At 43.5% G+C, this 13,139-nt stretch overlaps 1 protein-coding gene across 3 annotated transcripts in view; it reads right to left on the minus strand.

Annotated features, from left to right (window-relative positions):
- Nucleotides 1-7,944: 7,944 nt before the first annotated feature.
- Nucleotides 7,945-13,139, minus strand: part of TBL1X (transducin beta like 1 X-linked) — a 223,899-nt gene continuing 218,704 nt past the window's right edge. For all 3 annotated transcript variants that reach the window (XM_069946043.1, XM_069946044.1, XM_069946045.1), the window contains 3 exons: nt 12,598-12,763; nt 9,959-10,060; nt 7,945-9,003 (listed from right to left, as the gene is read on the minus strand). In XM_069946043.1, the coding sequence (XP_069802144.1) occupies nt 8,977-9,003; nt 9,959-10,060; nt 12,598-12,763 (295 nt within the window). In that variant the 3' untranslated portion in view covers nt 7,945-8,976. The remainder of the gene's footprint in view (nt 9,004-9,958; nt 10,061-12,597; nt 12,764-13,139) is intronic.

Here is a 13,139-nt window from a genome sequence, read left to right on the forward strand (position 1 = left end):
ATAAAGCTTTTTGAACATATAAAACACACAGAGTGAGGTCAGGTGGCTTCATTGGTTTTCAAATCAACAATTAGATGAATACTTTTTTTAGGGTAGAAACCCACTTGCCGGATCCGCAGTTTTTCAAGTGAGTCTTGCTGCGGATCCTGTCCCTATACTTTCAATAGCAGACAAACATCCATGTACATCCCTGCTGCGAGTTTGTCCGCAGCCCGCGCCGTTAATCCCCCGGCCACCGGAGCTGATACTGATCGGGGCTGCAGGGGAGCGATCAGGGCTGCGGGGGGGGGGGGATCGGGTGGCCGGGGCTGCGGGAGGTGTTAAAGGGGCTGCAGGCGGGTGGCTGAAGCATATACTTCACCTGGTCCCCGCTCTGGCTTGCTGAAGATACCGGGAACTGCCGAAGTAAGCCGGAGCTGGGATCAGGTAAAGTATCAGCTCCGGCGGCCGGGGGGTTAACGGGGCGGGCTGCGGACAAACTCTGTCTCTGTGTTTGTGATCTCTGTGATCCGGCAAGTGGGTTTCTACCTTTAAAGGGTTCTCTTTTAGTTGCAACAATTTTTTTAATGTTTGCCGTGGGAGAGAGTGGGGCAGCTGTGCGATCCCCAGCCATTTGCTAATTCCGACACTTAAAGAGAACCAATCACGGGCAAATGTTTTTTTTTATTGCTCCATTTAATAAGATTTAATTTTTAATAAATTTTTGTAAATATAATTAATACATTTTTTTGCCGGGTTTTTAATATATTTGCATTTCCGTTCACTGTCGCGCGCCGGCTCTTTTCAAAAGAGCCGGCGCGCAACAGGAAACTCCCGACATGCCGAGCGGCGGGAAGGGCTCCCATGAGCCTTTGCCCGCCGCTCTGTAAATACACAGTGATCCCACGCTATACAGTGAGAGATCACTGTGTATAAATGTCCTAACTGACAGTTTAGTTTATCTCTGAAGATACAGACTGCCTTTGCAGTCTGTATCTTATATTTTACCTAATCCATCCTAGCGGCGCAGTAAGGCCGAGCGCGGCCATCTTGATTATGTCCGTTGCATTCCAATGGTGCGTTCCTCCGTCGGACCGCAAGTGACGTCATCAAGATGGCGCCCGGCTTTACTGCACCGCTACAGAGGACTGGGTAAAGTATAAGATACAGACTGCAAAAGCAGTCTGTATCTTCAGGTATAGACTTTATGAAGATACAGACTGCCTTTGCAGTCTGTATCTTATACTTTACCCAGTCCTCTGTAGCGGTGCTGTAAAGTCGGGCGCCATCTTGATGACATCACTTGCGGTCCGACGGTGGAACGCACCATTGGAACGCAAGGGACATAATCAAGATGACCGCGCCCGGCCTTACTGCGCCGCTAGGATGGATTAGGTAAATTAGAAAGATACAGACTGCAAAGGCAGTCTGTATCTTCAGAGATAGACTTAGGGAGAGAGGAACTTTTACAACAGGGACAGTTAAATTTAGGTGATTGGTCCTCTTTAAGCCTCAAAGACTATAATAGTTTCGGTGTTAGTGAGCCATAAAGATGATCGCACTGCCAGCCTCACTCTCTCACCCGCTCTGGTCAGTAACTTTTGACATGCCTGATGACATCAAATCATCAAGAAGACACATGGGGGGAGATTTATCAAACATGGTGTAAAGTAGAATTGGCTCAGTTGCCCCTAGCAACCAATCAGGCAACCGCCAGGCATCCACTATTTTGGTACGCTCATGCTCAGTTTAATCACAGTCACATGATCTGCTGACTACTACTGGTTTTGTGGTTGCTCGACCGGTCACTTGCTAGATGGTACTGTGTGACTCCACTACTCTGGTGGTTGGTCGGTGCAGTATAGCTCAGCCAGGTGGGAGGTTGTCGTGACGCCAGTGCTAACTCAGCACACAGGTATGAAGGCCCACCTGCTTTTAATGTGTGGCTGGCTTTACCCTTCCCCAGTGCTCTGTGACCTGCTGGGTTGTGATGGGTCCCTTGGGCGCTTATCATGGTGGTTTGGAGTGGAGATGTGACTAATCTGGACTGTCGGTACCACCACCCGCAGAAAGGGGAAATTACCCAAGGACGGTGTAGCTTGACTGTAGGTGCTGGTGCAATGATCACTGAGTCCTAGTAGAATAAATAAACTTTCCTTTACTAGCAAGTCTCTGGTAATACAGGATACATAGTGACTGTGGAGGCACAGACTTGTGTTCACTGAATCTGTACTGAGAGATACTGAGGTAGAGAAGAGAGTAGCAGTGCTGACTTGGTTACTGTGATGGGGTGATTATCAGAGAACACACAGGGATGGAGCAAAAGATACTAAATTTATTAAACCCAAAGGTATCAAACAGAGAAACACATCCGGGGGTGTCACCCGGTAATCCAACGCCAGTACACGTCCAATCATTCAGTGCGCTCCCCCAGTATGGTGGGGTAGGTAGAGCGAAGGTCCACAAGTCTATCAGTCCTCAGGTCCCAATGGATTTCTCTCTCTCAATCCTGCCGGGGTGCTGTGCTCACCTCAACTCCCCTTTCCATTAGATCCTTACAGGTCTTCCTCCTTACTGGACCCCAGGATCTGGCCGCAGCTGCAGGTCCTGGCTCCTTCACTACCTCGCTGTTAACTGCCCCTGTGTTCTGGGTTATTTGTCTAATACTCCCTCATTTTGGTCAGTATGTTGGGGTGGGGGTTAGCAGCCCCTATGGCCCTGTTTCACCTCTTTGAATTCCCATGAAGGTGATAAGAGGGCACACTGCCCTGCCCCCTTCCTCCTTCTTCAGACTCCTTGTCTCTGGGCAATCTGTAAGGATGTTTATGGTATTCACAACCAGGGACACTGTCACAGTTATGTACTGTGCTCTGCCGGAAATTTAGAAGAAGAAGAAGAATGCTTAAGAAGAATACTCCTGTGAGGGGTGGAGAAGAGAGTGCAAGAAGAAAGGAGGAAAGAGATAGGAAGAAGGAAAAAGTCTCTCTCATTGGTGCACAGAATCATAAGATACAAGGCTATGTTCACACAATGTGTGAGACCAGCCGTTCTGTGACCCCGGCCGGGTCACGAAACGGCCGGTCTCTGCACAGATCATTTTTATGGCCGTAGTGTTCTGATGCGGGTGCATCAGCGCACGCCCGCATCAGAACTTGCCACTGCAGCAATGGAGCAAGCGGCCGGAGCCGCTCGCTTCATTGTGTGAACTGACAGGTCTTTCTACGTGTCAGTTTTTTGCGGCGCCGCATGAGATCCCGGCCAGAGCGTATACAATGTGTATACGCTCCGGCCGGGATCCCATAGAGGAATAGGCAATGTTCCACACTGCACAAAGTATGGCCGTACTTTTACATAGTGTGAACATAGCCCAATACTGTAACCTTTACATGACTAAAGCTGTGCAACATATATACATAAATTCACATATTGACATTTAGTGGCAAAACTTATACAATACTTTATCACCACTTTACTTTTGAAGTACCATGCTTTTGCGAGGGGTGTTCAAGACAGAAACACCCGTGGTGGGAGACCACACTGGCAGTTGGTTTTCAATTTACATGCAACAAGGGGGATTGTGGGAAAGTGTTTGCACTGTTGCATGGCAACTGCAGGGTCAAAGTTCAGAGAGGAAATCAGGAAGAAATCAGATGCATGGGGAAGAAAAATGGTACAGTGATGTAAGCACATTTAAATCAAGCCAAACTTGATTCAGAATCAGCGCCTCACCCAGTAGAGGAGATATTGGTGCACTAGGGGCACTGGGCCAGCCTCCAGTGCACTAAGCGACCCTGTTTGCGTATAGAGAAACCAGTGCAGATGGCAGAAAAATGGGAAGCGGTTTGAAAAATAGACGGTGCCACAAGGAGCAATGTGCCAGCACCGAACAGGTTGTATAATTATTTTTTTTTTCTTACTAAGGGAAGTGGAACATTTGCTTTAAAGGTGTTAAATAGAGAGCAGAAAAGTTGCTACTTCTTCTGCTTTCCAGCACTCCACTTTCTCTCTCTGGCCATTTTTGCTGAAGAAGAGCAGAAGAAGTAGGACCGTCTCTGTGGGTAACCCCTGTAACCTTTACATTAACCTTGCCTTAAAGCGATTATCCAGCAATAGAAAAACATTGCCACTCTACCCCAGAGATACCACCACAGCAGACTCCAGAAGAAAGTGGCCATGTTCTTCTAATGCTGGATAGCCGCTGTACAAACTGCTCAAAAGTATGTAAATACAATAATAGGCAACCTATAAGTATTATACAAGGCTTTACAGCTCTTAGAAAGTGTTATAGATTTGTTGTAGGGAGACTGGTAACGTTCAAGTTCAAACTGAACCTTTTGCTGAAGTTCATCGAATTGGCTATAGTAGTTCATCTCTAGCTGGGGCAGGATCAGAGTGATGACAGATTCCCTTTAAGGAGAATTCTTCTTCAGAAAAGCTAGGATACCACCCTGCGGGTGTAATGGTTGCACTGTTATTTGCTACCAATCTGAATACTTACGTGTATTGGTAATAAGTTTTACCTTCAGTATTCAATCCATGAGTCTGCTCTTTTTCAGTGGTCAGACCATATGATCTCCATTTTTTTAATTGAGGCAAGAACCAACTTTAATTAAACATCTGTGCATGAAAATTCTTCACATGCCCCATTTTTTTTTAAACAATTCTATGTTATAGAAATGGGAAGATAAAAAACAAACATATAACACACAAGCCTGCCAAATGTCAATCTTAATGTTCATTGGTCCACTAATGTAAAACATGTGCACGTTGTGTCATGAATTCCAACTTCTGGATGGTCAGTCTTTCTCTGTATAAGTTTTATATAAATTGATATCTTAGTAATATGTAAGTAAAATAAACATTTATTTACTGGTCCAACTTTAAGTTCATGTATTCTATATGTTGGTCATATGCTTCCACCTGCAGTTTTATGGCAGTACTACACTATGTGTCACATACATTATTTCTTTTTCACAGAGTTTCTCTTGAGGAAATCTTCATATTTTACGCTTTTTTTTAATTACTTATTTTGGCTTTTTAAAAAATAAATAAATATTCCACTATTATGGTCAAGAATGACCACCTCTAAATGACTTTTCTGCTATACAAGTCACTGTGCTAAATAATATGAGAAAATAAAAGTGTTCGACAGAACCATTTGGAATAGTAAATATTTAACAATATAGGTCAGTTCTCTTTCTGTCCCTGGGACTCTCTTGTTTCCATCACTGTGACTGCATACCTTCAAATATCCTGAAATGAAAGACCCATTCAGCAACAAAAAATGTTTTTACATGAAAGGGCAACCACAAATGCTCTAACAAGTTCAAGCCAAGAGACCTCTACAAATGAGAGCAGGACACAAATACCCCCAAACAGTCCCAGCTAATACAACATCTCTTCTACCTGCCTCTTTCATTCCAGTTAGGATGCTGTGACTTCTGGAAAGGCTCTTGCAGCTATGATCAAACACAATTCCTGTTGTACCCGTTGTTTATACAAAGCTCAATATAAGGCTTATTGAAGACCAAAATCTCCACAATGCAGGACCACAAATATGTTAGATGTTAGCATCCGACTTCCTTACCCTTCCCCCCTGGCAGTCTCCATATTGTTTTGAATACAGCCATGTTTCGGCCCATGACCGCGGCTCTCTTTATTCTCTTTGGAGCCACCGAGGAGCCGAGTACAGCCGGTGGCTTCATAGAGAATACAGCAGCAGGTCGAGTGCCCACCCTTGGCTGTATGCAAAACAAAGGAGTCGGGCCGATCTGGAGATCACCAAAAGGTATGGAGGTGAGACCCCTACAATCTCCTGTGGATAAGGGACAAGTAAGTTTTAATCTGAGAACCCCTTTGAGAAGAAAGCCACCCTGATTTGTCCTAGTAGAATTTATGGGTATCCTAGTGTGAGGTTCCTTGCTTGGAGTCCTCTTCAATTAGTTGCTGCAATACATTTGCAAAGCAGACAGAAGTAGTTATGCTCCATACATTTTACTTTGCTGAATGCTGCATTTTTTTGTCATCTTATAAAACTCTGGTATTATTGTTTGTTAAAGGGAAACTAACCCCTGTTGGACTGCCCCTTCTAATGAACATTGGGGCGGCGCTCTAAACTTCAGAGTGCCGGATGAATATTCTTTAGGAGGGGTGGGTCGGCTGAGGGGTGGATCGGTGCGCTGGGGCTATAGTCCCACCTCAAGTGCACTAAATAACCTAATTAGCATATGGCATAAAGTGACTCTGTACCCACAATCTGACCCCTCAAATCACTTCTACCTTCAGATAGCTGCTTTTAATCCAAGATCTGTCCTGGGGCCCATTCGGGGCTTAGATTGTGTATGCATTAGGCTGGCACACCCTCTCTGTCCCTCCTCCCCACCCTCCTCATCATTAGGAATTCTCCAGGCAGTTTGTCTCCTATTCATCAGCTGTGTGAATACTGAACATGGGCTGGATCGTTAAGGCACCTGTGCAATGTTCAGACAGGAGAATATGTTCCAGTGGCATTCCTAATGATGAAGAGGGCAAGGAGGAGAGACGGAGGGATGGTGCAAAGTTAGGGCACAGATATTCTAAGCCCTGGCCGTTGGGGATGGGGCTGCAAGTTTAAAAGTTGTTTTTTAGGACAATAACTGCATCACCTGCTGAACTGACCCCAGGACAGATCTTGGATTAAAAGCAGCTATCTGATGGTACAAGTGGTTTTGGGGGGTCAGATTGTGGGTACAGAGGCACTTTAAACTATGAGGTACACAAAAATGGTGCCAGTGATGAAGGTAAGAAACTGACCTTCATCTTCAGTGCCCGGTGAACTATAAGGACATATCAGCAGGTTAGATGCTTCTAGCCTGCTAGTAGTTTCCCTTTAAGGTAAAGATAAAGTCTCCCTTGAATGTTCATGGAGTGTAGCCAGGTTCTGGAGACTGACACGTGAGAGCCTCATAAGATTATCTGATCTATTCTTAAGGCTTCTATATAGGCTATTATTAGGTAAATGAGGTTCTTGGGGAAAAGCTTGTATAGACTGGTAATTTATCCAGAATGGCTTTACGAATAAGTCAATCAATTAATATATTCTTTTCTATGTAATTAAGGACATAATGGCTATACTTGCCAACTGAAACCAAGCGAAGAGGAGACAACTACTATGAATATTTTCTAGGCTATTAAAACAGATTGTCACTTTTCTTTTGAACCTTTAGCTTATCAGGGCCCGTTCACACTACGTAATTGGTGCAGAGAGTCCACTCAGAACCCCCACCTGCCTGCTATCTCAATGGGAGGCCTTGTGCACCTCCGCTCTCCGCTCAAAGAATTTACATTTTTTGAGTGGAGGACAGAGGCATGCCAGACCTCCCATTGAAAGAGATAGCAGGCGGAATTCGCACCAATTCTGTAGTGTTAATTGGCCCTTAAAGGGGATCTGTCATCAAGTTTATGTTGCCTGGTCCACGAGTCGTCAAGGTGGTCTCCTGAAAGTTTTCCCACCCCACTGGCTTTGATTGATAGATATTTCCTACATCAAAACAGATAGAGAACTATGAATCAAGACTGGCCAGGAAAAGCAGATGGAGACCACCCAGACGACTCATGGTTCAGGCAGCATGAAAGTAATGACAGGTTCCCTTTAAATGAATAGCAACTTTATGAAGTTTTTACATACAGTCCTACTGTACATATACTGCTGTCTTTCTTTTTGTCCTGAAATGTCCTCAATGGTTTTAATCGAGAATTGTTCCTGGATTTTGAAACTATTGAACTGTAGTAATATAAAATAGGGAAGCAAAATATTTTTGTTCCTCTTTGCTGCCACAAGATGTGCTCAGCAAAGACTTCCTCTTTGAATAGAATGCAGGAGGAATTTATGAGGACACTGAAATAAAGATCATATTATGGAATACATAGAAACCCTGTTTACGACACATACATAGAGGTAGAATTAAAGATCCAACTCAAATCAAAAAGGGTACCAAGTCTTTAATATAACTTGCATTTTTTACTTTTTTTTTTGCATGACTTAGACAATCCCAACATTTGCATTTTTTTCCTTTTTAGAATTAAGATTTTTAACATAAAAAATATTTCTTTTCAAAAAATACAGTGGGTTCTTTCTCTTTAAAAGTTCATCTTTCTTTTTGTAAAAAGCTTTCCCGGCGTTGCATTCTTATAAAAAGCATGTGACACCGTGTCATGAAAAGTGCCCTTAAAAGCTAAGTCGTGGAGGGGAAAACTCCTCAGTGCAGGAGAGGACTTTGCTATGAAAAGCAATGCTGGACACTCCATTACTGAACTTAGTAAGAGCTTGTAAGAAGTGACAAAAAAAAAGTTTCTGCGAGGAGCAAGGTTAAGCACTTCTTCATGTGTGGTACTAGCCAGCAGGTCACATTGATTTTGGACAAAGGAAAAAGCTGAATTGATAGCAACATTAGTTCCTTACATAACCCTTGGATCTTCCCCTAATCCACTACTCTGAGATGGTAGAAAACCACTGAACAGGTAACGAAAGCAACAAAAGTAGTCTAGAAAATAGAAAGTGTCATACAAAGTCATGTGGATTGTTTATTAAAAACTGGTCTTTTTAGGTCCTTTGGGAAAACTCTACAGTCCAAATCAGGTTTGACGTAAAACAAATGAATAGAAATTGGTTTTCCCTTTTGGTTCATTGCAGCCTTTTTTTTGTTTCCTATCTTGACTTTCACTGTGTTTACATTTTTGGCACAGTTTTTGCCATAGCAAACAACCCAAATCAAACATTTCTGTCAATCCCCAAAAATTGGCGTGCTTATTCTGAGGCTGAAATACAGTAAGACCGGCTGAAAAACGGTCAACGCCTGAAGGATGTCTAGTAAAATGGGTCTGTAAAAACCGTGGACATCCTTAAGTGTTACGATGTACATTCTGACTTTGTCAGGTTTGTACAAAACCGGAATCTGTGATTTCAGACAGCGCACATTCGATGCTGGTCCATTAAACTCTGTTATTGGATTATTGGCTTCACTTCCTTAGATCCAGAACGCACACCTGAAATGAAAGAACACATGGTTGTAGTCAATGTGTTTTCATGAATAAAATGTAATAAGGGGTACTACGGAGACTGAAGAAAATGTTAGTATAGCCCCTCTGCTGCCACCTAGTTTTGTGTCGGAAACTGCAGGGCTCTAAGACGTGCAGTTCCCGATCCCCTGCTCTGATCTAGAGCTGACGCAAAGCACTATATAGAGCAGGGTCCCACTCCCTCGTGTACTGTATATTCTTATATTCAATGAAAGGAAGAGGCTGCTTGACATGATTGCAGTGCCCGGTAGCCTCTGCAGACGGAGCAGAGATTCCTACTAGCTTCTAGTACAGTGAGTGGTGTATTCACAGCTCACTGTACAGAGGTTACTGGGCACAGCGATCCTGTAGGGCAGCCTACTCCCTCCCCCTCCTCAGGTACTGTATATAATAACATACAGTACACAAATGGGAAAGGGCCCCTGCTCTGCTTAGTGCTGTGCAGCAGCTCTAGATCAGAGCAGGGGTTTGGGAATTGCATAGAGCCCTGCAGCTCTAGACACAGATGTTGGTGGCAGGAGTTATCTGTATATGATTAAAAAAAAATTGAAAGATGGAAAAAAATATATACGGTGTAAAAGGAGCATAAAAGACACCCCCTTGCCCCCTTTAGATGTAGTTGTCCGGCCATGAGAACATTTTCAAGCATGTCCCTCAAAAACAGAGTCCATCAGAATCTGGTCAAAATTTTCCCCTATCTTATATTTACATACATATAAACTGGACTAAACTGACTAGGCTGGCACTAGTCATCAGTGCAATGTTATATTATAGTCAGTGAAGACCTTGGTTATTAGTTATGTACTTGTGACTGGGAGTTAAAGCCACTACGAGATTTTGTTCATTTTGGTCCAAAATGAACCTATTTTCCCATTAATAAAAGCTCATGGTGTAAACCCATCATTTGGTATTTAATACTCACTGATCCGTCCGATGCACTTGCTCCTACTTTGTCACCTCTGGCGTTCCAGCAAACTTCGAATATTCCCCCTGTCCCTCGGTAGCTGTGCACTAAAGAGCCAATCTGCAAACATATCAGAAATAAACCATTACCTGGATTTACTGGTACACACTTCTTAGCCTTCAGTGAGATGGGACACAACAGTTATGTATATGGATATGTTAACAGTGACAAATATGGTTCCTTTGAGGCTGTCAAAGCCCCTCTGTGAGGTTGCCATCACACCCAACATTTCTATGGAAAACTGACACTGCATTTCTGAGCCAAAACTAAGGGTGGTTTCAAAAGGAATGGGAATGATAAAGGAAGGACGTACACTTCTGCTTCCTGCTGGATTCACGTCTCGCTTTGCACTTTTTTTGTTTTCCAAACAAACTGTTGTGTGTGACTGCAGCCTAAGGCTATGTTCACATTACGTAAGAGACCCGCCGTTCCATGACCCGGCTGGTCACGGAACAGCCGGTTTCTGCAAAGATCATCCCAGCCGGTAGTGCAGTACTGGCCGGATGATCTTTCCAGCCGCAGTGTTCTGATGCAGGCGCATCAGCACGCGCCCGCATCAGAACTCTCATAGCACACAATGAAGCAAGGGGCTGGAGCCGCTCGCTTCATTTTGTGAACTGACAGGTCTTTCTGAGGCCGCAATTCACTGAATTGCAGCCGCAGAAAACTGACATGTCAGATCTTTGCAGCGCCGCATGGGATCCCGGCCGGACTGTATACTATGTGTATACACTGCGGTCCGGGATCACATAGAAGAATAGGCAGTGTTCCACACCGTACAAAGTATGGCTCTTGTTGCTGATGGCAACAACGGCCGTACTTTTACGCTGTGTGAACATAGCCTAAAGGTGCGTTCACACTGAGTAAAATTGTTGGCATTCCATTGTGGGAGCACTCCGCCGCAGAATCCCGTCTGCCTCAGTGTCCTACAGTATTTCTATGGCAGGGCTCAGGCGCCTCTGCTTCCGCCGCTCTCCGCACAAAAAATTGACAACTCAATTCTTTGAACGGAGAGTGTTAGAAGTGGAGGCATACAAGTCCTCCCATAGAGACACCGTGGGACACTGAGGCAGATGGGATTCTGCGGCGGAGTGCTCCTGCCATGGAATGCCAACAATTTTACTCAGTGTGAACATACCCTAAGGGTGTGAGTGTATGTGAAGGAAGCCTGAAGTATTTTATTACCATTTACGTATATCAACTAGTGTAGGTCAAACCTGCTAGCGGGAATATCCACCGATAGCCTCCTAACTCTTTGCTGATGATAAAAGAGGGTTAGGGTATTTTGTATGTAAGTCAACCTTCTTTCTTCAAAACATGCATGCTCAGACATACTGTTGTAGGCAGAGACGTAACTTGAAGCCGGTAGGCCCCAGTGCAAAGTCTGTCACAGGGCCCCTAAACTATAATGCCTTGTTTCTAGTTCTGGCATCTTGATATGGACTTCAAGCTCCTGGGTCCAGGTGCAACCACCCTCTGCACCCTATTGCTATGCCACTGGTTGTAGACCTAACCCTCTGGCAGGGCTTGCTGACTGTCAAATGTGCATGGTGACCCCCAAACTCTTCATTCATAAATAAAATTAGAGAAAGATTGGACAGTTGAATTTCAACTTCTTGATCCTTGTGTTGCCACTAGACACAATGGCCTACACTCCTCCCTCTATTAAAAACTTGACTACCTGTTGAAGACAAACATGCATGTGTTTAGGGGTACTAAGTGAGCTGGATGTTGCTCAAACGAGTGCTTAGCTAAAACCTATTTAATATTATGGCCAGTATAGCTCTGAACCACTGGGTGTTGGTACAGGCTCCCCAGGAAATAAGAAGATAAGTGATGGCTGTTTTATGTTCTGTATGTTTCCATAATAAATACTCACTTAAAAGAAAAACCTGATGGTGATTCCCGGTAAACCCTTACCTCCTCTTCCCGTTGCCACTCCTCCAGTGCTTGTAAGTCCTGCCATTTTTGTGAACTTTAGTACTAAAGAAATATGTCCTGCTCTTAACACACTAATTTACATATTTCTTTAAGATTGTAGTTCATGTAAACAACGGGGCATCAGAGGAGAAAGAGGAGGAAGCAACAGGAAGAGGAGGTAAGGAGCTACCGGGAACAGCAGGTTTGTCTGCTGTTAGTTTTCCTTTAAGTAAACAATATCTGTTCACAATGCAAATGCCTCTGCTTTCTAGTAATTGTGTGTAAGGCTGGGTCCACACTACGTTTTTGCAATCCGTTTTTTTTGTGCAAAAAACGGATGGAAAACTGATAAAAAAGGATGCATTTGTGTGCATCCGTTTTTCCATTGACTTCCATTATAAAAAAAAATGGATCAAAGCGGATCCGTTTTTTTTCACGTTTTCGTGTACGCTAAGAAAAACAAATCCGTTTTGATCCGTATTTTTTTTTATAATGGAAGTCAATGGAAAACCGGATCAAAACAGATGCACACAGTTTTCATCAAAAACGGATTGCAGAAACGTAGTGTGAACCCAGCCTAAGCATTAAATAATATGGTACATTCATTTTTTATTATTGAGGATGAAAACCTGGTGTGCTGTATGCTGGAGCTCATAAATGACTAAAATTGAATATACCTGCGTATTCCATATATGGACACATTTGTCAAATGAGCCGCTGGCCAGGTACTTTCCATCAGGGCTGAAGGCTACACTATAGACAGGTTCTTGATGTTTGGTTAATGTGTGGATACAAACACCCCTCTCGACATCCCAAAGCCGGACTGTTGAATCAAATGATGCACTGTAACCAAATGAGACGGCAAATAAAATTGTGTAAAAAAATAACATAATGCATAAATTATGCCTGGTTACTAGTTAAACAAAATACAGTTATGTTTATTAGGCGTGTCCATTAAAAAAAAAAAAAAAGTAAAGTAAAAAAGGTTTTTTATTTTGTTGAATAAGATTCTATGGAATCTAAGGCTATTCCATAGAGCAAATAAGGTTAAACCACCCAAACAGTATCAAAAATAGAACTCTTTTTGCCACTGTTGGGTAATGGGGGCCTTTGGATACACCTGGACATTTCCTGATGCATTCAAGAAATGAGTACTGAAAACATGGCGTTAGAATAGCTTTAGGCTATGTTTAGGCTATTGATAATGACGGTTGCAAAT

Source organism: Dendropsophus ebraccatus, chromosome 11 (genome assembly GCF_027789765.1).
Source record: "Dendropsophus ebraccatus isolate aDenEbr1 chromosome 11, aDenEbr1.pat, whole genome shotgun sequence".
Lineage (NCBI taxonomy): Eukaryota > Metazoa > Chordata > Amphibia > Anura > Hylidae > Dendropsophus > Dendropsophus ebraccatus.